The 27,616-nt window shown below is 36.8% G+C and overlaps 1 protein-coding gene across 2 annotated transcripts; it reads left to right on the top strand.

The window, feature by feature from the left end:
- Window positions 1-226: 226 nt before the first annotated feature.
- On the top strand, window positions 227-26,868 carry HPGD (15-hydroxyprostaglandin dehydrogenase). 2 transcript variants are annotated; one of them, XM_055796877.1, is made up of 7 exons: window positions 227-391; window positions 512-635; window positions 4,739-4,845; window positions 14,365-14,461; window positions 22,558-22,634; window positions 24,580-24,743; window positions 25,843-26,868. In XM_055796877.1, exons 1-7 carry the CDS (start codon window positions 299-301, stop codon window positions 25,979-25,981), a joined length of 801 nt encoding a protein of 266 aa, XP_055652852.1. In that variant the 5' UTR covers window positions 227-298; the 3' UTR covers window positions 25,982-26,868. The 2 variants fall into 2 exon arrangements, with proteins under 2 accessions (XP_055652852.1, XP_055652853.1); XM_055796878.1 differs by having other exon boundaries at window positions 247-377.
- The last annotated feature ends 748 nt before the right edge of the window (window positions 26,869-27,616 follow it).

A 27,616-nucleotide genomic window follows, 5' to 3' on the forward strand; every position in this document is an offset into this window, starting at 1 on the left:
TCTGGGGTTCCTCCAGGCACCCGGGAGAGGGATTTAGTGACCTACTCCGCCCCTGCTCCCCCCGCCCAGGCAGCGCCGGGCGGCTGTCGGTCACACGAGAGGGGAGCGGGGCGGGGGGGAATGAGCCGCAGCAGCGGCAGGAGGAGGAGGAGGAGGAGGGGAGGAGGGAGGGCAGGAGGGAGGGAGCGAGCGAGCGAGGGAGGGAAGGAGGGAGGGAGGGAGGAAATCGGGCAGGTGACACCGCACTAGGTTGCTCCGGCTCGGCGGGCGCGGGGCCGGCGGCAGCAGCGCGGCAGCCATGCATGTCAATGGCAAGGTGGCTCTCGTCACCGGCGGGGCGCAGGGCATCGGCCGGGCGTTCGTCCAGGCGCTGCTGGGTAAGGGCGCGAAGGTAAGGCCCGGCGAGCGCCCCCTCCCCTCCGCCTCCGCCCGCTGCCCTCCGGCCGGCAGCCCCGGGGCTCGGCTCGGCTCGGCGGGCCCCCCCCGCCCAGCCTCCCTCGCTCCCGCTCAGGTAGCCCTGCTGGACCGCAACGCCGAGGCCGGGCAGGAGAGCAAGGCGGCCCTGGACGAGCAGTTCGAAGCGCAGAGGACGGTGTTCATCCCGTGCGACGTTACGGACCAGGAGCAGCTGAGAGGTAAGGAGGAAACTGTCAGCGCTGCGCTCCGGCGAAACATGCAGCAACCTGAAGGAGCCCGGGCTGCTGCACCAGTAAGTGTGCCATTCAGGTTTCTGGAGGACAGCCTAATCCCAATCGCTCCTGACAGTGACTCAAAAAGGATTTGTTTCAGAACCTGCAGATGTGAAATATTACCATCAGCATGCGTGTGTTTCACCGTGTTACTTGGCACATCGTAAAGAAAAGCCAAAGAAATCATTTCCATTGAGTGCTGTGTGTGACATTTTTGCATGAAAGCCTCTGCAGAAGATAATTGTTATTTTATGAGTAATATATATATAAACTTTAAAGCAGAGACTAGCTTTTTATGAGGCTTCAGTACAGACTCCAAGCTGCATTCCCTCATCACAGGGGTAATAAATTCTGCTCTGGGTTGCAGTGCTCTTTCCGTACAGCACACTTACTGTGAACGTGTGCTGCTGTAGCTGAACGCACAACTGGCAAAAGCTGGTACATGGCTTTATCATGGTGTTAAACATGGGATGATAACATTTCACATACATTTTGCAGATACAGGGAGTGGCAAGGAGCTTCCCTTGTGTGATTTGCATTTGTGTCTTCACTTAGCGAACAAATTGTGCTCCCTAGTAAGTTCTTAAGAGTATTGTATAACGTTGATGTACCCTCCACAGTATTTCATAACAGGCACATCACTTCATCAAAGTTTCATTATTAAATGATACATTCATATGTACTGACTCAGATTCAGATTTTGACATCGGTTTTGTCAGTGCCTTTTTCCCAGATTCACTCGTGTCAAGCTAGATGTGAACGTTTTTAGTTCTGCTTTTATTCACTATGCTTCACTGGCTGCTTTCTCAACAGCGGGGATTGAGCATGTCCATTCCTCTTTCACAAAATATTGCAGCTAGTCCAGAATTCAGCAATATTGCTCACTGCTCCAAGCTAGCATGATCTAATTACAAAGCTTTATACCGTCTGTTTGTAAAATAGATGCTGGACTTCAAATTTGAGATATGCTGTCATCAGCAAACAAAGTTTATATCAGTCAGGCTGATTATTTTTTATTATTATTATTTGATTACGATTTTGATTCTTGACTTTTCCTTCAGGTGGGAGGAGTAACCTAGGAGGAAGAAAAAGCATCCTAGGGGTAGGAATAGCATGGGCTGCAGCATGGGTGTTACCCCAGTGTGTTTCTCTCCCTTGATTCCTCCTCTCTTTAGTGCCAGGCTAGTGCAGGACCAACAGGGTGTGCGCTGGGAACCACAGTGAGCGGGACGGGTCAGCGAGGGAGGTTTTGGAACCAAGTTAGTAGGAAAAAAGCAATCAGAGTAGGATCGGAATGGGCTCTCGCAAGGAGCGAGAGCAGGAACAGCCAGCTGCTGCTTCATACACATATCTGATACTGCATTATTCCTGCTGCGGGTTTTTTAGTGTAAATTTGCAATTATGTCTTACAATTCTTTGGGGCTTCTAGGGTATTTTTTAGTGGGTTTGTTTGTTGGTTGGTTTTGTGGGGGTTTTTTCCTGCTTTATTTTCCTATTTTTTCACTTGTAATTGCAAGCTACCACTTAAAAAACTTAGATTAATTTCACTCCTAGTGATTAAAGTTCTTGGTGGATGCATCAAGTTCTGTACTTGCTTTTTATGTTAAAGGTCATGTGTGTGTGTGAATAAAGTACCTTTTATTTTAACTTTAGCCCTTTTGGTATGAAACAAGTCATAGTACTAAGACTAGTATCTGTAGTTACATGAGGCTTATGGGTAGGAAGTCAGCTGCTTCCTCTACTCTCAAGTCTTGCCTGTGCTTTTTTCTCTGGTGGCTCTTTCATATAGTCCCCTACAGAACTCTTCTATCTTGTCCCACTTTTGAAAAATCACTATATATTTATTTACTTTTGCTTTCCGTGAATATTTAAGAAGCTTATATAAAACTGCTGTTTGTACTTACTTTCCACTTTTTTCTTCCTTCTCCTTTAAAATCGATCCTCTTCTTAATTTTTAATTTTTCTTCATCTAATATTTTGCATGATCATCTGCTTTTATTTTTTATAATTCTAGAAGCACTAACTAGTGTGCAATGCAAACAGAGAATTATTCTACCTTTGAAAAGAGAACAACAAGTGATGGGTGATGAATGATGATACAGTAATGGGTGGCTGGTAACTTTATTGAGAACTTATAATGAAATCCTTCTTTTTGGGGATATGTAATAGATGGGACTACTGTAGACAAGTAAACTTTTACCAGAAATATTCCAAGTTTGGTAATCATTCCTTATTTTAACATAGATATGCAAACAGCTGAAAAAGATTTGGCTTTTTTCTCAATATGTAAACTAGAAAACTACAATTAGTCAAGACTGTGTGATTTTAATAAGTATCAATTGGCAAAAGTACCATTATCCATGGTATTTTTTGAAGGCAAAAGATTCTGTTAAGAATGAGGTTGATGAAAGATGCTATTTAGAGAAAGCTGAAAATTTCCAGAATTTGGGAACTAATTGAGGACCCGATTTGTATTTATTTTATTCATTGAAACTAAGTTAGATAACCAGTTCTGCTCCTAATAAAGCCAGAGGTTTCCAATTGCCCTTGCTGATACAGGACTGGAAAGATGGGAATTGATTGAGGAGTTAAGATGAGACACCAGAGAATGCATTAGTAACAAACATAACAAAAGCCAAAAAGGCAGCCAGACAAAAATAGAGGCTTTAGTAATATTAAAATGGTCTAGTACAGAATAAGAATGTTAGAAAAATCTGTACATTAAAGGCAGATGGACAAATAAACAGCTGCCCAGCTCTTGTTTTGATGACAAGATGATGACTGTGATGGACCTCCAGCATTCAGGCAAAGAAAAGGCTGCAACAGTACTGACCATCTGGTGCAAGAGAAAACCTTTGTAAACCCTGCAACTGCTGCAAAAAAGACAAGTGTCTCAAAGCAGCTACTGTGCTACTGATTGACCCTAATAGCCAAAGACTAAAGATCAGAGAATTAAGATGGTCTTGGGATCACCTTTTAACTAAGTGGTTTCATTAAGGCCTGCCAAGCATAATTTCAGCATACCTGAAACAGTCTATGTTTTTAATCAGTCACCAAATGCTATCTTTTTGTATCAGTATTGGAGTGGTAGTGTCTTGGTTTACATAATAATAAATATTTAGTGATGAGGAACAACATTTAGAGGGAAAAACAAACAAGTTATATATATATGTCAGACAATGTCTGCAGTCATGGAAAAATCTTAGTCTGGAATGAACATCTGGAGGTCATCTCATCCAATTATCCTGTCAAAGCAGAGCCAGCCTAGATGAGTTTGCTCATCACTATGATATACATCATCATGTTTTTCCATACATGTTTTTTATCTTAGTTCAAACACTGTCACCTGGGAGAATACAATGTCACTGTGGAAGTTTCCCAGTCCTTTATTTTGAAATTATTTGGAAGACAGGTCACTGTTTTCACCAACAGAAGGAAGATTTGATTTTGAGAAACACATTATTAAAGTTACCTGACAAGTAGGATGTATAACTACTTATTCATAAATTGATATATTTAAACAAGAATTATGATGAACTATTTGTAGTTGAAAGATTCATATTAGTTATATTACTAAGAATTGCATTCTTAGGTTAAATTCAGACTCAACCAAGAAAATTTTTACGAACACCTGATGCTTTTGTTTTTCATTTAAAATAGATGGCACCAAATCTTGAGTTCACTAACTATATCAAACTGTTACAAATCAAGCTATAAATGCTTAATTTATATAATCAGTGTGCCAAACTGATTGTATAAAGCCAAAATGTATGGGTGTTAGGAACTTTCTTTATCTCCTGTTACCAAGTCTTATAAAACTGAATGAAAAGGCAACTATGGTATCTTAAACCTTTCAGTTTTCCTGAGTATGTTTAATATTGGTGAGCAGTTAGATAAATAATTTAATTGAATGTTGTTCATTAGTGGTTAAGAAAACAGTGAAGAAATTTTGGTGGACTAACAAAGCATTAATTTGTATGCATGCATTATATTTTTATACCTTACTTTCTAGAAATACTAAGAAATTTCATCCTTGGATTTCACTATAGGTGCTTTCAAAAAAGTAATTGAACATTTTGGAAGGCTGGATATTGTGGTTAATAATGCTGGAGTGAACAATGAGAAGGACTGGGAAAGCACTATACAAATTAACTTGGTAAGCATTATCTCCTTTCACATGTTCATACTTCAGTATTTGATGCTGGAATACACTTAGCAGCCCCTGGCTTGTATGGAGCATGCCATATTACAGAACATTAATTATTTGATTGGCAAGCACAGCTATTGAAACAATAACCATGTAATTGCACATGTACTAACCAATAAAAGTGTGTGATGGGTCCTTTAAGTTGTCTACCCAAGATGTACAGCACTGTGTACAGGTACTCAGGCTAACACCAGACAACATTCTTTTTCTATAAAACTCAGTGAAATCCCAGGTGTAACATATTAGGAAAAATTTCTTCACCAAAAGTGTCGTCAAGGATTGGGACAGGCTGCCCAGGGAAGTGGTTGAGTCACCATCCCTGGAGGTGTTTAAAAGACCTGCAGATGTGGCACTTAGGGTCATGGTTTAGTGCTGGACTTGGCAGTGTCAGGTGTACGGTTGGATTCAATGATCTTAAAGGTCTTTTCCAACCTAAATAATTCTGTGGTTCTGTGATTCTGTTCTTTTTGTCTTATCACCAGTCACTAGGCTGAAGCAGACTGTACGTGGGTTTGAACCATCTCAAGTAGCAGAAAAACTGGAATTCAAGTCTTAGAAATCTATATGCTTAACTATCAAGCTACTGCCCCTAAAAATTAAAAAAGGGAAGTTTATATAGTGTATACATTATTGTACAGGTAAGTTCACCATAAATGTCCTAATGGCTTAATAGCTAAATGTTGAAAAATTTCATCAATACATGCTGGTGACTGGCATAAGAACATCTAAAATGGTCAAGCAGAGTAGAAGTAAAGCCATGTGGATTAAATCAAGGACCCTCTAAAGAGCCAAATATCCTCATTTATCTTTTAATTTAAATATTCTTCCCCTGTCTAACCCTGATTCAACTAACTAGCTTACTTCCATAGGGCATTTCTATCTAGTTATGGTAATTTCCATAAACCAAGATATAACATTTTGTACTTTTTACTTTTTAACCATGGAAGAATAACAGCTGCTGCATGTAATACATTATATTGATGGGTTCCATAAAATATTTTTTGCTTCTTGTACAGAAAGGAGCAAAATATATATGAAATACATGATTTTAAAATGTCTCTTTTGCCCCAACACTGGATATTTGAAGTATCCCTTGTATTGTCCTTAAGAACAGGAATAACTTCTATGGCCACACATTCTGATATACATTATGTGCATATTGTCTACTTTAGAAAAACGGACAAAAATCCTCTACATGCCAGTCTTCATCTTAGTGATACCACATATATTGATACAACAAATATTCCCTCCCCAGTTTAAAGTACAAAGTACAAAAGTAGAGCAGTTCAGAGCAAGATAAATCAGAACAAACACATATGGGGTGTGTTCTTTATGGCTAAAACAGTTCACAGAACCGGTTGGTCTCCAGGAATGTTTTTAAAGGAGTGTAAGGAAGTTCCCTGATAGTACTGCTTGAGAAAGCATGAAGAAGAGAAATAAAGAAGCAGGTTCAAAAAGTGAGACTTAATTTCAAAGGAGTAAGAGGGAAGAAAACACAATTTCTACTTTTATCCATTACAGTTTCCCGAGAGTGAGAAAAGATAGCTTGATAAAAATGGAGGGGAAAGAGTATCAACTACTAAAAAGATATTTCTGTTGCAGTGATTTTCACCGTTTTGCTATATTTTGTGCTAAACATCCACCTTTTCATTACTTCATATATATTTCTATTAACTTCTTTAGTGAAATATTCCAGCGATGCCATTCATTCCACACCTGAAAACTCCAAAGCTGATAGGGTTGACTTGATCAATGGCAGCTTCAACTACTCATATCCATACAAATATACACTCTTGTTATTATAGTACATAAAAAAAGATCTTGGCGACCATACAGGAATTCCATTTTAAATGGATATTACCAGCGCAGTTTCAACAGTCCATGACACACAGACCTCCATGCACAGAATAGCACAAGGACATATGACACACACATTCTTATGAAGAGTCCTACCTACAGTCCTCTAGCATGACAAGAACAGCGTTCCTTGCATTCAACATCATAAGAACTTCATAAGGAATCCAAAAATTTTATAGTCTAACTTTTTTCTCAAGCCCCTAAAGAAAGAAAAGTGCCCACATCTTTATGAGCCTTACACATATGTGTTAGTTAAACAGTTTGGTGTTCTAAGAAGCTTCCCTAATTTTATCTTGTGTTGATGATGTAGGCTTTCTGGAACCACTGTAATTATAGTGGCTGCTGTAATTACAGTATCTTTTCTGTTTACAGATGCACTTAGCACGTTTTATACTAAGACAATCCCAAAAATTATTTGCAGGTTCCTCTTATGCTTGTATCAGAGGTTTCTGCACACTGACATAGGTAGCAGTTAAATGCAGCAGTATGGGTATCACATATGCTTACATTTTAAATATTACCTGAATCAAAAGTACAGAAACACATTACATAACTTTTGACTATTGTTTTCTTATCTCAACAATTTAATTATTTTGTAGATATATTTAAATGGATTCCCCAAATGAAATTAGACTCGTGAAAGAATCTGACAGGAAAATCACGATTATCTTCTGTTTATGTGTTGATTTTGCATGTATTAACACATTATTCTGGCAAAACTTTAAATTGCAGGGCACAACTTGGGCATGCCGAAAAACCCCAGTCATATGGGATCCAATTATTTAGGTGTTGCCCAGAGAGAAGTAGAATTCAAATACACAGATAAAATTTGTTCAGGTGCATGACAATCTCATCCTTCATTGCCAGGCAAAACGTGGTAGGGCCCAACAATTCAAAGTTTTTACATTTTTCAAGGGTTTGCATAATTTAATTCCACAAATGACAAAGGTAACAAGTTTCTGTGAATTTAAAAAGAAAGTCCTTTTCTAAAAGCAAGTCTACCTAACTCAGGGTTTGTCCCTGCAAAATACTTAAATTGGTACTACAGAGAAGAGAATGCAACACCGTATATATACGGGTGGCTCTGTTCAATACAGCTTATGGTGAAGAAAAGGTTCCAGCAACTAGCAAACCTTGCAAAATCAATTCATTTGCTCATCAGTAAGGAACTATTCCTCAAAAGGCCAATTAATGTCTGAGCAGAAACCAGAAGGGTAACTAGGCAAACTTCAGAAGTGACTAATTTTATTTATTTGGGGGACAAAGACTTCATGATCATCACAAAGCTATTCCATCATGCAAGCCATAAAAGGGATCCCCTGGATGTTTGCTGCAACCTTCTTTGGGTCATACACCTTGCTCTCCTTTCCTAGTGTACCCAGAAAAATGACAAGGACTGAACTTCCAACCCTAAATAGTGTGACCAGGACACATAGCTGGATTCAGCAGCTGGGAATTACCATGAGGTCCCACAGTACAGACAGAGGCAAGCATCATTTCATAATGCTACCAACACAGAAACAAAACAAAACAAAGTGCTAACTGTAGAAGATAAAATGGCACAGGTAACTAGTTCACCAAGCTTGCATTCTAAGACAACCAGAAACACGGCAATTCTGTTGTTCAGTGGCCTAGTTGCTTATTCTTCAGCATAATTTGATGTCAGAAAGAGGACTAAGTGCCAAGGGAGAGATGTGGCCATCAAAAAGTGAGAAGTACCACTTACCTTGAAATCAGTGGCATGGGAGTCAATCCCCTAAGTGCATAAAGCAGCTTGTAAGTATAACTATTTTTGTTGTTCATATTACACTAGGAAGGACACAGACTTACCTCAATTGCACTGTAAGTCAATGAACTTCTTAGCTTACAGTTTTAATGTAAGTTTACAGTAACCAATATTGAAGTACAATGTCTTTCAACTAACTACTTAAGCCCAGCTAGTCAAAATGTAATACTATTCCTCTGTCCTTCAGGAATTGGGGTGGGGGTGGGGGGGGTGGGTTTATAAAGAAAGCCACATGGTAAAACACTAAAACAGTGTTTCGTTCCCATGTTGTATAAAAGCTATGGATTTCTAGTAAATAATCAAATCCTACTGCACATTCCTTTCTCCTTTCTGGTTCTCCCTCCCTAGGCTTCTTGTTTTCCACAGTTTGAGCTAGAAATTGAAATTCAAGAGCCTGCAATTTCATTTCATGTAGCAACTAACCTATACATAGGGATGCCAAGGGACTTGCATGCTTGCTATAACCTGTCTGCTTCCTAGAAAACCTACATTAAAGACAAACTCAGTCCCACCTTCCTGTCTAACAGCAAAATGCTAAACTTTTCCATGGATATCACTAACAGCACTTAGTTTCAGACTTTTCAAGTTTGTCTTACGCAGTTCATAAAGTACTTTGAAATGTTTCCTTATAGATAGCCATCAATTTACAACATCACAGTACGAAAGTCAAATGATCTTGGGTCAAATTCCAGCCTTGTGCTAACCTGCTTTATGAAACCACAAGTCAATGGCTCTTTCATTTGTTTTCTGTTCGGTATCCCTAGCACTGAACTGGATTAGCTCAGAAACTTACATAAAATATTAGGACTGATAACTGATTACCATTTTGTTCTCTCAAAGGAATTCATATTGCCTTATCACCTTAATAACTATAGTCATCTTCAGCACAGAAAGAATGCAGCTATAGTTTCTCAGCATAAAATATTAGCATGCATAACAAGACAGCAGAAGTATCAGACAAGATGTGGCAAGGTATATTAAATAGGTATAAGAAACAATGTCAGTTGGAAAACCTGCCTTGAAACACTAGGAAAAAAAGCACTGTGTACTAAATTACTTTCAAAACAATTGTCACTTGCAAAGGATGATGATTAACAATATTCTGGGCACCATCACTAAAGAACACACTTTTATTTTGTAGATCAAGGTAAAATGAAACACAGAGTATGAAAATTGACTTACAGTTGGAATACAAGAACATTGTACGACACTTGGTAACATTGGTTCCTAACACCAGAAAAAATTAATTAGTTCTCTATTGAAGAATTGGAGTCTTACTAGAATCAGACTTTAAATACGTAATTTCTTTTAGAACAATACAATTAAAACTATCCAGCTGTGGGATACATAGAAATGATAAGAGTCGCAGATTTTTTTAAGGTTTGTTTCTGATTTTGATGTTTATACCTAAATTGCCATTTAACCATTTGTTAAATAAGTTACTGATTACTGGTATGATACTTCCAACAGCAATGGCAAACGATTTGAATATTTGCACCATTATTTTGCAAAGTTTACCATGCTGTCAGATACTAAGTTTTGGATTTATTATTGTATTTATTACTTGGTGCTTCAGAATGTCTGATCTCCTCTAATGTAAATCATTTATGGAAGCTGATACTAGGAGATATTCCTACACTCACTGTTATAACTTCATTAGAAAGAATCCTAAATTTTCTACGGACAATTGAATAGTAAAATTGCCTCTCCTGGGAGCACGTTCAGACTTGCAGTGCACCTTGATGATCCATATTCATTATGTGCTATAGTAAAACAATGTATTTTGTTAAGAAAACAAACAGCAGTATCACTAAGATCACAGGTTTTTCAACAGTGAGTAGGACAACCATTTAGATTATTTTCTGATTTTAATGACACTAGTTTACAGTAGCCAGGAGCAAAGAAACCTAGTTGAGAATCAGCTGTCCCAATTTTCCCTTCACCTGCATTTAATTGCAAATTTGACTACTTTCCTACTCTTTGTTCTTGACATGTTTATGGACAACATCCATGCAGCTAAATGCAGTTCTAAACAAAGGAATTGTAAAAAATTCAAGTCTAAAATGCAACACGCTTCCTTGTACAAAGTTAAGTATCCCAGCATATTTTCATCTTAAAACAAGTCAGACAACTTTTTTTAATTACGTAATCTTAAATTTAACTTTCCCAGAATTTCTGTTTGCAACAAACTATGAATTATTGTTGGCTATGAGTATGGGATTAAACTATTATTCTTAAAAGTATACATGGAGAACTACACAATCTGAAGACACCTTTAGTTTCTTTCCATTTATTGAAAGACAAATTACAGACATTTGTCATCATATCCCAAAATGAGGAAACTGGGCTGCACAGAACACACCATTCTTTGCCTGTCTTACTTCCTATTGTCTGTTTCATGGTATAGTGAAGTAACAGCTGACAACCTTTCTTCTAGAATTCAGACTCAGTATTCTGATGTCAATCAATAAGAATCCAAAGTCACATTTCGTATGAAAAGATGTCTGAGGCTGCAATTTAGGCACTTGCAAAGATGGATTTCTTAACAAAACTGAAAACTAATACGCTATTGTTCTTTGGAAAACAATAGTCTAAAGACTATTGTTCTTTGGTACACCTCTTTCCCATCTGAGGGTTTGGCACCCAGATATGACAGCCACACTTTATCATCTCAGGTGGATCAACAGGCTCGACCAGAAGGCATCACTAAGGCTTCTAAGCGCACATTGTATGACTTCTGTACTACAGTGAATTCAGCCACAGCTGTTCTTCCCTGGATAACTATGGAGAGGACTCTCTCTCCTGGAGAGGGGAATTCTGGCAAGACAGTGGGAGATCTCTCACAGCACGCTTTTCATCTGAATTGCTATCTGCTGAGTGTGCAGACAGCTGGGCTCTTCCCACACTGTATATTTGGTTCAGAGTTTATCTCCAGAATAATTCTTCATGTTATCAGCCCAAACATCAGAAACAGCCACGTCACTGCAGATCAGCCACAAAATAAGGTTTTTTCAAGGGTAACAGCAGGTGTAAGGGCAATATCCAAATGAAAGTCTGCATTTGTTCTGAAGACAACCTCTCACAATACCTACGTAAAGGAGAAAGAAGGCTTCCCCAGACACCTGAAAAAATGCTAAGTTAATGGATTTAGAGAGAAAAAAGAACAGTACAGAGATTTTGATATAAGAGTCAAGCTACCCACTTTTTTTCTTGTCTTATAATTGTGGTTTGGCCAGGGACTCATCTAGCTCTATTATCTCTTTGAATTAGAAGGCTGGAGGAATAGAAAAATCTTCAAGGAGCCCCAAGCTACTTCCTTCTCTAGCTGATTTATTCCCTCTAATCACCTTAAGCGGAATTCTCTTTTTCTGTTCAGCAGGCTGAACCACTGCTCCAGGGTGTGATAGGACCTGCACCTGCTCTCCATAGACATCATTAACCCCTGCCTTTCTAAAATGTCTTGTGTACAGCCTATCATGTGTACATGTTAAAAACCGCCACCCGCCTTAAGTCCAAGTCTAATTTCAGTTGGGCTGCCAATGAGTTTATGTTCAGAATAAGTCTGCCTCACAGCAACAGTCCCCGGCATTAATGATCTTGTTTTTCAATACATTCTTTAAACTTACATGTGACAATCAACATTAACCAGCACTCGACTGCATGTATAAGGGCTCTGCTACTTTCCAGGACATGCAAGAGAAATCAGATTTAGCATGGCATTTGTCAAGCCATTGAAGACAGTTCTTTGGAAAGTTTCTTTTAAAACATTTCATGAGTAACTTTCTTTTGGATATTAATCAAAACATTATTAAAAACCATGTTGCCTGAAACAAAACTTTCCAGGAGAGAAACAAAAAAAGCTTTTTATGGGAGTTGTTGGGGATTTTTTTAAGTAAAAAAAAAAAAATATTGTTTGAGAATTTTGAATTATTCATATTTTGTGATTTTTTACACTATTCCAGGAAATAGCTATACTGAAAATATATTAATAGTGAAAATATCATATAAAATGCTGCAACTATAGAAAATTAAAAAAGCTGATTCATTATCAAAATTCCAAAGCAAACTTGGCAACGAGGTCTCAAGTTGTTTTATCTCTGGCAATGGGCAGCTTAATTTGATGTTACTTGGAAAATGAACAAGCGACATTAATAAAGCAGGACATCCAGTCTTCCAAATCCGACTCCTATTAAAACCAACAAACATGAAGGACAACTGAAATTGAATTAGAAGATTTACTTTATGTGTTTTAACATGTATGTCTAAAAATATAAGCTACAAAAATAAAATGTAATACCCATCTTAAAATTATTTCCAATTTTACTTTGAGATTTTAAATAATAGTACACAAATATTTAACATTCTGATTTTAAAATATCTTTTTTTTTTCCAATACAACTAGCCACTAGCCATTAGGTTTTAGGCATATACAGATTTTTCACTGTGCTTTTTTATTCCTTTAGGAAATTTTTGTCTCCACGGTTTACAGTTCTGTAGAGTTCCCTGGTCAAAAATAAAAAAAAATAATTATGCACAGATGTGGAAATACTTTTAGGGCCACTTCATCTTTTGAACATCTTCATTTATTTGGGACAAATAAATAGCACTAACGAGTAATAAATTATAAATGGAATTCTCGCTTAAAAGTGGAAATAATATTTCCTTAAGAATAAAAAGTGACTCAATGCATTTGTTCATTTTAAGTAAAAATTGTAAACCAAATGTGAACTGATTGCAGGGAGATCTAAAAATAAATAAATAGATCTGTAAATAATTATGACATTCACCACTAATGCAGTAACATTACAACATTTCACTGAAGCTAGTATCTTCCACAAGCAGCATCATCTGCTGCCTTTCTAGTATAACTTGTTAAAATCTCAGGGAAAGGGACTGACTTACTCTCTGGGAGAGACTCTCTCAATTCGTTCAGGAGGCTGAGAACCCCAGGCTTGGTGTATCTTTAGGCATCTCAGTTTAAATGTCTAAGGGTTGGTGAGAGGAATCCCAGCAGAATTTCTGAATGCAGTAGGGTTCAAACATATATTTTAAGGAATCATGGTTACACAGTTCTCAGTAAATTTCTTCCTCAAAGTTTTCTTTAAAAAAAAAACCCTAAAACAATACTTTTAAAAATCATGTTGCAGCTAATATTATCCTAACAACATTGTACATCTCTTAGAATGCTTTTTTACCTTATCTGTATTTGTCTGTTTGGGCTAACTTTCATTTGAAAGGAATGGTAAAACTCCAGCAACTTCACTCAGAAAAGAATACAAATATTTAATATCCTGGGTCCAGAAATATATCACATAACTTAATCCTAAAAAGCGTAAATTTATCATGCCTTGAGCCAAACAGAGTTAGAAGTGTGTTATCTTCAGATTAAGTGTAGACTTCTATAATGCCGAGCAGTGCATCTAAACAAAAATGCTGGGATGTGGATCAGTTTATCCACCAATTTTATCCTTAGATAAAGTATGTGTTTCATCTGTAAATTATTTAGTTATTCTTTATTTCATTTTCTTTACAGCTTTTATTTCACATTGTAACTTTTTAGTACGACTATTGATTCTTAGTAAGAAAAATAATTAAGCTGCTATTATTTCTGTCCACTGTAATTGTGCTTCTGAAGTTAGAGTTGCATTACTGTGGAATGTATTCTGTGTTTATAATCTTCAAAGTATAAATAAGATCACTGGTAAAGCAATGCAGGTTCTAGGCACCACAATTAAAGCAAGTTTCAGTTTTTAGAAGCTCAAATATTGATATATTTTAATATTGATATTTTGAATATAATTATCCCTTTCCCCCCCCCATATCAGACATCTGTGATTAGAGGAACATACCTCGGCCTAGAATACATGAGAAAAGGAAATGGAGGCAATGGAGGAGTAATCATTAATATCTCATCCTTAGCAGGTCAGAATATTTTCTGTATAAACACTTTCTACTCACTGGTTTGTTTCTGAAATAAATAAATCTTACTGATCCATCATACTTTTTCTTCTTTCTTATGGCTCTTCTCTGTTTATTCCAATTTTGATCTGGTTTTCATCATAGCAACAGAAGTAATATCAAAGGACCTCAACTTTCAATTGCTTTTATAAACCCAGTTCTATGAAAAATTCAGTAATTTTCTTAATATGTAAGTCTCATTTAATAATATTAAGTATAATGTAAACAGTTTATTTCAGGTTTCAATACTGTCATAGATTGAGGAAAACCTAACTAGCCTGAATTCATCATGCTTATTCAACACTTCAATATCACTGCTGAATTAAAAGATAATGTACACCACACTGTGTGTAAAAAGCAAAGTGTAACATATATAGACGTAATCTGACTTCTGAGTTACTGTAAATTTAATTATTTTTTATATTATAAAGTATTTACTGGGTGTCGAACATGGAAAATCAGATATCTTTTTCACAGAGAGTGACGAAACAGTAACAGGTCCTTCATTCAACTCCATAGTAGCACAGCTGTAGGAATATTTAAGATCAGACTGTATCTATATCTATTCTATTAAAAAAGATTGTCACACACAATTCTATGTTCCAAGCCCCCTCAGATGTGATCTACCTCTACTTGAGAAGCCATAAAATTAACACTCATATTTCACTGAGCTTAAGCAAGCACATTCTTTGCTCACTACTTATCTATGCTATAACTGTATTTCAATTTCTTGGCATAAAAATAGAATTATACAGCTTCTAAGTCAGTCAGGGCTATTGCTGCTCAGTTGTGAGGCAAAATTCTGCACCCTTTCCTGTAGGTACGCTAAATGTTGCAGTAGCTGGGCTCACAGCAAAAAAGCACAACTGCAGAGGAAATGGTAAATGGAGAACAATGTCACCTGGCACCCTTCCTCAAAAATTGTGTGGGGAAATAATTGCATTCTCTCATGCTTGTTTGAAGAGTTTGTTCTCTCTTGCTACTGTCATACTGTCTGGGAAAAAGAATACATAGGCTAGCTTACACTTGGATTGTCAGTGCTTTCTTTGGTATCCATGCAGAATACCAAATGATAGCAATTTTACTCCAGTGTACTCCTATGTGTTTTAACAATGAAAAGCCAGTAAGACAGCAGCGGCCGTAGCTCCTGACCGTGGATAGGTATGCATGTTCTGAGTATTATTAAATTCTCTTCTAAACCTTTGCTTTTGTGCTGAGAAGTCCAGCTCACCCCGTTAACATAACGCATGTGGATCTTGAGGGTCTGACTTAATACATGCACCTATCTCATATGGGTGAGGGGTTCTTTATTAAAAGTCTCCATGTTCCTTTAAGTCAGCACTTGCAATACTGCCTAACACATTGCCTACTGCCACCAGTAAGTTTACCTCCGTTGGCTCAAATAGACATTGTATGGGGACCAAATTAACCCAGAGGAAACTGCTATTGCAGTACGAGAGTTCATCAACACAAGTAAAAGATTAAACATTTTCACAGAAGTGCTGATGCCCATGCAGTGCCTTAAAGGCGGGCAGAGGTAGCAAGTAGTTTGATTCCTTTTCTAACTAGTCCCAAAGGAACACAAAATTTTGATTTTAAGACCTAACAGCTTGGCTGTTCTTGGTTTGTTAAGAGCTTGTAAGTGCCATTTTAATTATTTGATTAAAATTTGCATATATTTACTTACTTTTTAACATTAATATTGTGCCATAATGATCACGGGTCAAAACAAAAGCGTTCTTTGCTTTGTTTGTTTTTACAGGGCTTGTATTTAGTACTAGTTTCCAAGGTCATAAGGAACAACACATTATAAAAACTGACATACACTAATTTTTATTGTTTATTTATTTACTACTATTTGTGCTTTGTGACTCTAATTATCCTTTCCAGTCTGAAGGTCTAAGTCCTGCAGTTTATTCCATATATAAAAGACAAACTGCCATTGGCTTGCTTAAAATTCCATTTGAGTGTTTTCTTTTCTCAGATAGCTTCTGTTGATCATTAAACTTTTGAGTGGTTTTGATCCCCTCGTCCAAGTTCTCCACAATATTTTATCAGATACACTCTCCAGATTGCAAATATTCTTGTGTCTTGCTGAGTAGCAAGAGTTATATTTAGTGCTTATGTAATATTTAATACTATTTGCTTTACACGTTAATTAGCTTCCATTTCACCATGGGACTTTTGCCAATGATTTGAACCAGGGACAGAATCAAGCCTTACTGTTTTGTATTTCCAAACACCTATGGAACTACTTCAATGATTCGTATGAAGTAGAAGCTTAAAGTGTTCAATCAGCTGGATAAAAGCCAGAGCGTCCACCCTGTCTTTCCCATATTGAATCTTCCTTTCTTTAGTGTCCCCACAAGACAGGACTAAGTAAGAAAGGGAGAGAAGTATGTAAGCACATGCAGCAAGCACCAAAATCCCAACCCATTTAAAGCTGTAAAACATTCTTAATTTTATGGGATTTGTGCATTCATATCAAAAGGATGTAATGCTGCTGAACAACTGAGATAATGGGAAATGTGGTTTACTGCCAACTTCGTCCCATAAAACATAATGCCAATGACTGCAGGTTTCTGCATTGTAATAAAGTTCATTTTAAAATCAAAAAATAAAATGTTCTAAAATTTCTTCTGTAGGAAGCTATGCATGTTAATTTTAATTTTAATTTTAACAGAACAGCTACAAGCACAGAAAAAGCATACAGAAATAAATTTAACTCATGACATCATTTACATGATTAAATTTAGCATTCTCTCTTACCTTTTGGTGCCTGGTACCTGTACACTTTTAGTAAATAAAGGGGGAAGTCATGTATGTATGCACTTTTGTTTTGATAGCTTTCATACTTTCAAGAAGGTATTCTGTAAAATTGAATTTGTATCTGTCTGGATTCTGGCAGATAAAAAAATTAGTTATTCATAAAGAACTTAAAAAATGGTAAAATGTTTAGCATAAGATCATGCTAGATTTTTTTGAGAGGTTGTTCAATGTGTAGTGTATCTGGATACCTTTCCAAATAGCCATATTGACAGTTTGATTGCATTCAACTTCAAGCACTGAGGCTCTACAAGCAGCCAGTTTGTCATCATATAGAAAGAAACCTTTAGCCAAAAGAAATACTTAAAGTAACCCTTCACAGCAAATAGATTTCTTTAGGACCTGATCCTATATATATTACAAGAACAAAGCTGAGCATATGGTTAACATCATTGAGTAATGGCAAGACTCTTTTTTTGATAGAGTGGAACAAAGGTGTGACAGGCTGTACAACTGGTGCTTTCAGTTCTGCGTCATGAAAATGCTTCTGGTCCCTCTCCTTTGTAAAAAGGAGGATGCTGAGCAGAATCCATAAGGATGAGGTTAGAAAATTTAGAAACTTCCCTTGGGACTTCGGTTCACTGTTAAAAACTTTCCTAGAAATGACACAGCTTAGATTTTTTTCTAGGATTTCTGTGTTTTCCTTGTTTTGACACAGATCACGTCAGTATAACGGACATAACAAATGTGACTGTGTAATTCTCCCTGTTCTTAAGAACAGGGTATTATATAACCCCTTTAATAAATTCTCTCATCACTCTGTAGGACCACCATGCCCCTAGCTCCTTTCCCTAGTTACATATCAGCTTCTTCAAAAGAAGCTTTGGCCTTCAAAAGAACGTTGTAAGCACATTCCATACGATTTATCCAGACTTGCCTAAGGGCGACAAAGGAGATTTCTGTAATGTGGTTTGGAAAGACATTTCATTTCAGTAAATACAGCTAAATCTTGCAATGTTATTTATTTATAAGCATTCTGTGTTTTGCAATAGGCATTGATAAGTATATTTTATAAAACAAACCTAATACAGAAAGGAAAACAAATTACTTTGGCAATATTTTCCAGCATAGAGAAGTACACTTTTGGTTCGCTTTTAAATACATTCCATCCGCTTGCCAAAACTTACCTTTCAATGTTTCCACGTATCTGTTCCATAAACAAGGAAAATTTTAGAATTTTAGAATGCCACACAATACCGTGATTATCACATTAGAAAAAATGTGAATATTTTAATGGAATATTTAAATGTTTTAACAGTGAATATATTTGTCTACAGCATAACTGGGAATAGAGCTTGATCACTGCATAATCACAGCGTAGCAGCAGTGCTTTCTGATGAACCCAAAGCTTCTGTGAGATCAACAGCTCTGGTAGAAACCGGACTGTGGTTCTTTATTCTGTGCCACGCTCATCCAAACATGAAGTACACGCTTATAACAATTAATGAAACTTAAAGATATCATCAAACAGAAATTATATTTGCCTCTAGCCGCCTAACAGTGCACCCATGGAACAAACAGTGGGCAGAAAGGTCATCTAAAAGCTAGTAAATCTTGTTCAGAGAAAGAGACTCGTTCAAATCTCTGAGGGCAACATGTTCAGTGGTAAAGCACACCTGGGGAAAAATTACTTAATTCTATATTCATCAAAGCTCTTCAGGGGACTGAAGGGAAATACTGGTTTCAGCAATGCTTACTGATACAATTCAAGCTTATTTAAACTACCCTCTACCTCCAATACTAATTTCTCAAGATGTGGATACTGAAGCTATTGACCATGACAAATAACCCATTGTAGTGAGAAGCCTGACACTATGTTTCAAATGGTAGAGTGGTCTTGACACTGTAACAACAATGGGACTTGAGTATAACCAAGGGCAAGACCTGTCTCTTTCAGCCTGCCAGGAACTGAGAAAAATAAAAGAATAATTAACACTGGCACACAGGATTACTACTTGTCTGCTTAAATTGGTTTTGGTAAACCAAAGAGCACCTTCAGTCATCATGAAAACATTTGCATTCAAAACCTAATTCTCAGTGAACATTGTTTGAGGGGAGAAGGAAGGTCCCCATCTTCTCCCTTGTAACAATTCAGTGATGCAGCAACATTCAGAGAGAGGAACATCTAGGCATAGTTGCCTCCCTTTGCTAAGAGAAACATAAAACCACAGGTACCACTTTCCAGCAATACACTGCCCCATCACCATCCATTAGAACATCCTCCCCTTCCTCCCCCTGTTATTTTGTGCACAATGTTCTCCAGTCTGTCACTTCCATTCCATTTCGCATAAGACAATTAAATATTCATGGTAGCAGCAAACAGAATCCAGATTTTTCTAACAAATGAATGCCCTAATATGCTATGAATTCATCTTTGCTCACTGGTTGAATAAATGCTCAAGCAGAGCAAGCTCAATGTCACACATTGTTTCATCCCAAGACACTTGCTAGCAGTGTCCCTAGGGCACACTGTTAGCAGATAGAGGTTCAGCTCTTCCCAGGGCAGGGAAGTGGCTCAGAGCTGGAAATCCGACACCATAGTTCCAAGTACTGAACTCAGGAACAAAAATGAGACAGGACTGTCATAGTTTTGGTGAGTGATGCTAGGAGTTGTTTTCATTGTCACTGCTTTGGCTGAAAGTGAGGCAATTGCTTTCTTACTGGTTCTCCACTTTAGCAAAAATAATAATTTCAGTTAGAAAATAACTGGGTTTAATACTTCGATTAAAAAAAAAAAAATTGTTCCCCCCTTCCTGCCTAGTTATTCCTCCTGTCTTTTGACATTTAAGTCTTTGAATCTTATTCCACTTTATCATTGTGAGCTGTGCCCTTCCTTCGTTTATTTCTTGACTTTGTTTCTCTTCCCTCTCAAGTAACAAGTCATTTGTCTTACTGTGTTTAAAAAAAAAAAAAAAGAAAAGAAAAGAAAAAAGACCTTTAAATTACTCCTCTGTATTTCCTAGTAGATTTCATCTTTTGTATGTCTGTTAGCTGCAGCCTCATTGGAACGTTTTTTTCTCTTTAAAACATGTAAAACTACTCAGGAGGTTTTTTTTAAAAAAAAAAAGGATCACTTCTAACATGCTAATATTGCAATGTTTCCAATTATTTGAAGAATGGTGATGATCATCAAAAGTCACCAAACAGGAATATTAACCCTTCATTGTGACCACAACCCGCAGGAGACAACATAAAAGCCATTTTTCATAGTGAGCTTCACAATCAGAAGCATAACACATTAATCCAAGCTAAGATAAATACAAATTTAAGAGAACCACCCCTAGGTTAAGTTCCTAATTTCCCACCACTGGATAGTGCTAATAACAGTGTTGCTTCCACTGGATCACCAATGTAGCTTGTATACCAAGATAAAACCTTGAAGCTGTCAGGATTGTAATTAGAGCTTTGGACCATCATAGAAAGTGTTTTCCTTCAGACAAGATGCATTCCAGAGCAAAGAGCCCATGCAAGTCTCTGGCATACATAATTTTTTCTGGCAAATCCCTACTTAAAGCTATCTCCACTGAGATAAGTCACACCCCTTCTTGATTATATCACTTAAAGAGATGAAATATGAAGAATGAAAAACATACTTGAGATATTAATTGGGATGACTTCCATTAGAATCAAACATCAACACACCAAAATCAGTATCCAGTTTTACAATACCACATTCAGGAACATTGGCAAATTTTATCCTCTAACTTCAGGACAAGCTGTGGTTTGCTATTCACAAAACCCTACCTTTCAGGTGGACTACAGCACCTATTGTGGTCCAGTTCAGCTGTCATTGTGTAGTGGAAATTGTTGGCATAATGGGCAGAAATGTATATACACTCATGGTCTCTCATGTCTCCTTGGCCAGCTTGTTGACATCAAACTCAGCCTTATTAGAACTGAGTTCTTAATTTTCCTCCAAAACCTGTTCTATTCTTTCTGTACTATAAATGATGATTTTATGCTCTCCTTCTCCCACCATAAAGGTTCAGCAGTCATTTTTTATTTTGCTTCTCAATTTCCTTACAGAAGATGGCAATGATATTACCCAGGATTGTTCTTTTTCCTGTTCCCTTCTAAAAATCTTCATCCTGGCTTTTCATTCCAGAACCCACTGTAGGAGGTACCATATCATTCAATCCTTTTCAGCCAATCTAATTCAGTCTAGAAAACACTTCAAAAAGCTTTCCTATCCACATCTCTGCTTTCATTTCTTTCTGCTCATTACCTGAGATCTTCTTATCGTTCCACTCCCAGTGTTTACTCACTTATCTCTACACTCTCTCTGCACTGAGATCTTACATTCACTTTTTAGTGCTTTTTCCATTTACTTATTGCAAAATGGCTGCCTTAATTCACTTAAATCTCTTTAAAAAACCTATCACCTATGAAATATTATCAGAGTAATATTCTAAAATAAATTTTACAATGCCTCAGATGGTGGATCAAGTCTGAATTACTTTGCTTCTTTGAGCAAAATGCACTATACAGAAGAGTATGCATACATTTGTTACATACGTTGTCAAACAAACAGGCAGGAAGAACATTGCGCGGGCAGATGTATTGGCTCACTGTGCTTCACTCAGCTGCGCAGCACGCTCGTTCCTACCTTTTGCATTAGGGCTATGGGAAAAGTTTTATCTGAGGCTGTTTTGTCACTATTCCACAGAAGCAACATAAGCAAGGGATTTAAGTAGACATTATGTTTTGATATATTACAAAGATAATAAATCAGTTACAGTAGTCAAAATGGATTTTACTATTTCCCTTACTTTTGCCCACACTTCCTCCCTAAAACCACTGTAAATGATTGCAGGTGGCTGGTTTACATACCAACAGCTGGAGTGTCAGCAATCAGAGTTTATCTAAAATACTTTACATAGTTTATATACTTTAACTACTTTACAGATTCATAGAAGGCTCAAAAGTCTCATCCTTGAGTGTTTTCTTCCAGATCCTGTCCTTCATTTTAAGTCATACTACACAGATACAACCTTTCCTCTTCAAAGTTACACTTTTTATTACTCTTCTTTTGCCTCCTCATGTTTTTATCCATCTCAATTTTTTTTCCCAGCCTATCTCAGATTACAAAATACAATTTGAAAATTTTTACTAATCTATACTGTTACAGCTCTATAAATCGATCACTTTTTACATTACAGACTTATATGTGTGTTTAAAGTAATCATAAATAGGAGTACCCAACATCCTTACTCAGCTACCTTTTTATTTTAAAGGACTCATGCCTGCTGCGTTCCAACCTGTGTACTGTGCTACAAAGCATGGTGTAATTGGATTCACACGATCAATAGCAGTAAGTATGTGTTTTTGAAAATAGTTTCAGCAGCAACTTGGGAACATCCTATGTTTCTCATGTTCCCTCTCTCTTATCACACAACTGGAACTAATTTTCTTAAAGAAAACAAAGTGTCTGAAGCAGTGGAAATTAAAGGGAATCCAAAGATGGAATAAGTAAGGCATGTGTGTGTTTATGACTGCTGTAAGGTTTTGGGAGCATGGAAGAATGATGTTGCAAAGTAATTTAAGGACAGTCAGAGGAGCCCAAAAGTTTTATCCAAGCATTAAAAATATTTTTCATAACTTTATCCCAGTCATCTAACATTTTGGCTTCCTTATTCATAACTCAGGTTGATGACTTTTATCATAAACAGGCACTAAAGTGTACAAAAAGTGATGAGCACAAAAATGTTTACCATTATTTGTTCTCACCAAGTCTTAATATGCTGAAAATATAAAATGACACATTGAGGATGGGACATGTTAGACGTCATATGACCACATAATAAGTCTTAGCCCCTGACTACGTAACTTTCTAGTTAAATTGAACAAGCAGTATGATAAAATAACTTGGAGGGAGCAAATATTACTACTTTCATAGGCTAAGCTTAAAGATAGACTACTCATATAAGATTTCCAATCTAATTTCCAGAATAAAGCACCAGAAATGATAATGTGGATAGTTTATCCATATTTTATGCCCCCAACCCCCACTCAAATAACTTCTCTTTTAGATTAACCTAAACAGATTAGTATAGATAAGTGTTGCATATAATATTAGCCACAGCATAAACCTGACACCTGCTTTTCCATTTTCTTTTTCTCATGATAACATAACCATCATCATGTAAGTTCAAAAATAAAGGGTCTGTTAGAAAATGGGAAGAAATGCTGTCTCTATGGAACATGAGAATACCAAGGAGAAAAAGAATAATAAACACAACGAATCACTCTGTGTACCAGAAAAGGCAATACAGCCTAACATTGGGCCGGTATGATACAAAACATCTATGACTGCCATTTCTTTTCTCCTCCAGACCAAAAGAGCAGGCTACCATATCATGAAGATGACACGTGATTTAAATAATACCAGAAAGGATTCCTGCTAAATGTTAAAATAAATAGAACTCATTGTTGAACAGTTATGGTTATTCTTGGATGTATCCCCTGTAGTTTCTAAGTTCTGTGCTATCGCTAAGTTCATCCAGCCTTCAACATACGCCTGGATGCTCATCAGACGCCTTTGCTGCACACATGCATCAGTAGCACCACAAGTGAAGAGTCCTACCATTCCCAGCACAATTTGTGCTGCCCGTTTTCATCATGCTCCTGAACTGCTTCCTGAAAAAACTCCTGACTGTTTCCTGGGGTTCACAGGGGCTTTCCTGTGAAGATGCTCAGTGGCAGACTCATACCTTGGCAGGGACAATAGAGCAGCTGGAATGGAGTAGCATTACAGTTCTAGGGGTAGAGATCAAATCGTGTTTCTGTTGACGTGAGGGAGCTAAATACAATCCTCAAGTTAAATCTCCATTTGATTTCACATAGTTTTCTTTTAATAAGAAAGTTCGTATAAAATTGGAAGCATATATTTGGGAGATATTTTTTCATTTGGTTTTGCTTATGAAAGTTGCATCATCACCCTCAAATACTGTTAATGTGCAGGCCAACAGCACTAATAAGAAAAATTTGGGGAAAAAACAGCTGCATGGAAAGAAGAGCGTTGATTTCTTGTAGAATTGTTCTCCCTGCAATGTTTCTTTTCTAGTAGTCTAGTACAATTACTAGAGAAAATGTGCTTCAAACCTAGTTGTTGAAACAAAACGATCAGTAGTAATAAAATTTGCTTGCTAGGTAAGGTTTAAGAGTACTCAGTGGCAAATCTCATTCTTTGAAAAATTACTTACACAATACTCTTCTATAATGCTGATGACAAATGCCTAACTTTTTCTCTTTTCTAGTTAGCTGCTAATATGGAAAACTACGGTGTGAGACTCAACACAATTTGTCCAGGATTTGTGAACACACCAATTCTTCAGTCAATAGATAAAGAAGAGAATATGGGTCAATATTATTCATATAAGGATGAGATCAAACATATGATGCAGTTCTACGGCGTGATGGAGTAAGTCAAGTCAGATACAGAGGGTTTTCGCCATCTGTTAGTGAAGAACAAGCACGAACAACAGCACTTTCAGAAGAGTTACAATAAAAGGGAAATGCTGCCTCAGATAAAAGCCTATCAAATATGTCATCCTGTATACAAGGAACAAATGGCAGATATCTAAGGCTATTTTAAGACTATCACCTATATAGCAATATTTCCCTTTATGCATTCCTATTTCCCAAAGTGAAAATCAAATTCCCAAGTTAAAGGTGATGGGGTGTAGTTTTTAATAGCCCTTGGCATTCTTCCATAAATTTGTTTGATCAGGGTTATTGTGAAATACAGGGTATATAATTTGTACTGAACTTCCACAAAATTTGCAAGCGAACCAAGGTAAAAATCAGACCAAGAACTAACAAAACTGGTCTAAGCTCACAAGAGACCAGTAGCACCAATGATGGATCAGATCATTTACCTAGCCCATCACGGTATGGCCAACAAAGGCCAAAAGCAGACAGCTAGGAAAGAGTGTGAGAACAAGATAAGCATAAAGTGATATTTTCTTAACACTTTCTTGGCCTCTAACAATTAGCTGATTGGGTACTTCTCCACAAAGGAAATTGTATGACTGTGTTGTTTCACTTTTTCATATGTAAAATATATTGTACCTATTGACCACAGTAAACTGCATGTGACAAAATTCTCCTTAAGCTAATTGGTATGTCAGTCCTGCTACAGAAACAGGATAAATCAACAGCAAAGAGCTGCAGAGGATTGTGTAAGGATTCCTTCTGTCCATTGCCATGAGAGAGAAGAAAAAAAAAAAAAAAAAAAAAAAAGAAAGCCCAGTGGCAGCTGGATGTCCACTGGGATTTAGCAGCAACTACAGCAAACAAACGATTTGCAAAGTTGCTGCTTTATGTTGTATGCCCTGATTGACGAGACTGGATTTCTCTCCTGAAGCACTCATACCACCTCTGCTTTTCTTGAAAATTAATTTGTTCAAATATCAGTTTGTTTCATTTTCAGGTACATAGATTTACATTGAGTTTCTTTACTTCTGTTTTCCACATGTTCTATTACACCATGATTCTGAAATAAAAACTTTTTTTTTCAGCCCATCGATAATTGCTGAGGGACTGATAACTATAATTGAAGATGATACTCTAAACGGAGAAGTTATGAAGATTACAGCATCCCAAGGGATTCATTTTCAACAATACAGCCAAACACCTTTTACATCATCAAAGAGATAAATAACTGGTTTATGCTAATTATTTTTTGCTTTTCTTAAATGTATAAAAAAAATTAAAGAATTATTTTTGGAAAAAAGGGTTCATATTGTATCTAGAGCAGTGGCAGTGTTCAAACATTTGCATCCTAATAACAAAGAGATGGACAAGAAAATCTGGTGTGGTAAAATGTTACCATCCTGGTTTGATTCTATTAGTACTAATAATAGTATTTATTCAGATAATTATTCAGTAGAATAAATACACTGCTCTGAAGATTTTTGATTATGTAGTAATAGGGGCCAGGGTTTTTTTTTTTCCTTCTGGTAGTTCTGATCTACATACTCCAAGCCTATTTTGGTGGACTTCATATAATTCTTTTCACTGTCGTAAGCGTCTACTTACCTACATCTTGAATTCTTCAGTACAAAAATTCAGTTCAGGAATCTAGAACACAAATACCCCTATAAGGAGTTAAGAATTTACTTTTTCTTAGGAAACATAACATAGAACAAGAGGCAAAATTCTCTTTCCTCACTTGTATATGCAATTGGATATGTTGCATATCACACAAGTACAGGTTTTTTTTATCTGCTTGGATTTTAGCTATTTATAAATTAGTTCAGAAATATTTTTGTTTTCTTTTATGGATATATATATATATGAATTTTTGCTCTCTGTATATACAAGGATGAATACTTTGGCATTGGTTGAAATGTCTATTTACTTATCGAATCTCATTTTCTAATCATTTAAATCTAATTTCTTGCCTTGGCTGATTGAAACCTCAATTAAATCCTGAATAATCTGATTTTTTTGTGTTTTATACATGTCCATTTTGGTATCACAATATATAACCTTAGATGGAGCATGTCATATAGCAGCAATGAAAATAAAAAATTAGCTTCCTACCTCCTGAGTGCCACCAGACCTCCTGAATCCAGGTCAATCCCCAGCTATATTTATGAAACAAACCTTGGTAGTCCATGGGTTACATGCCTGATAAAAATAAATTTTTACACGGCAATTTATTTATGCTTATAGCACAAGAAGTTTTAATAACTCCTGGGAAAGGCGGGAAAAGTTAATATTTACCCTTCCTAGGAGTACTGACATTAATTTCACTGATGTAAGTAAGCATTGGGGTTTTCAGCATTGTGACTGAAAGAGTGGAAACACTATTTACCTTGTGAGGAAGTCGGGGAGTAGTAAAACTGTAGAAAGAATAAAAGAAGCAGACACATGTACCTTGAATTACTCATCATTCTCCCACCACCTCCACTTTTCACTATGTTAACAGTATTTTTAAAGCCTATTTTTAATGCACACATGATGCTAGCCACACCATTAGCATCCCTGAAACCATCTGTGTATGCCTCTGGTCTAACAGTTACCATCTGATTTGATTGCATTAATTTCTACTTTGGTCTCATTACAATCAGAGCATTTCCTAACACACGACAGAGTAATGCAAAAAATGTGATGCAAACTTGAAGTCAGCATACTTCTTTAGTTAGGTCTTAACACTGATAATCATCCACCTCTGCTTCTCTCCTTGTTAAGCAGCAGTATTTCAATGTAGTTTATAAACAAGGGAAGGTTTAATGATAGTCTATGCTAACACCATGCTGTTAGATAGTGACACAGAAGCTTCTTCTA

This window comes from Falco peregrinus, chromosome 2, assembly GCF_023634155.1.
Source record: "Falco peregrinus isolate bFalPer1 chromosome 2, bFalPer1.pri, whole genome shotgun sequence".
Lineage (NCBI taxonomy): Eukaryota > Metazoa > Chordata > Aves > Falconiformes > Falconidae > Falco > Falco peregrinus.

What these genes read in the sequence shown, in the direction of transcription:
- HPGD (XM_055796877.1), top strand. Translation starts at nt 299, where the DNA reads ATGCATGTCAATGGCAAGGTGGCTCTCGTCACCGGCGGGGCGCAGGGC. An exon ending in GGACCAGGAGCAGCTGAGAG is followed by an intron (nt 636 to 4,738) that starts GTAAGGAGGAAA and finishes ATTTCACTATAG; the next exon opens with GTGCTTTCAAAAAAGTAATT. An exon ending in GATTCACACGATCAATAGCA is followed by an intron (nt 22,635 to 24,579) that starts GTAAGTATGTGT and finishes TCTCTTTTCTAG; the next exon opens with TTAGCTGCTAATATGGAAAA.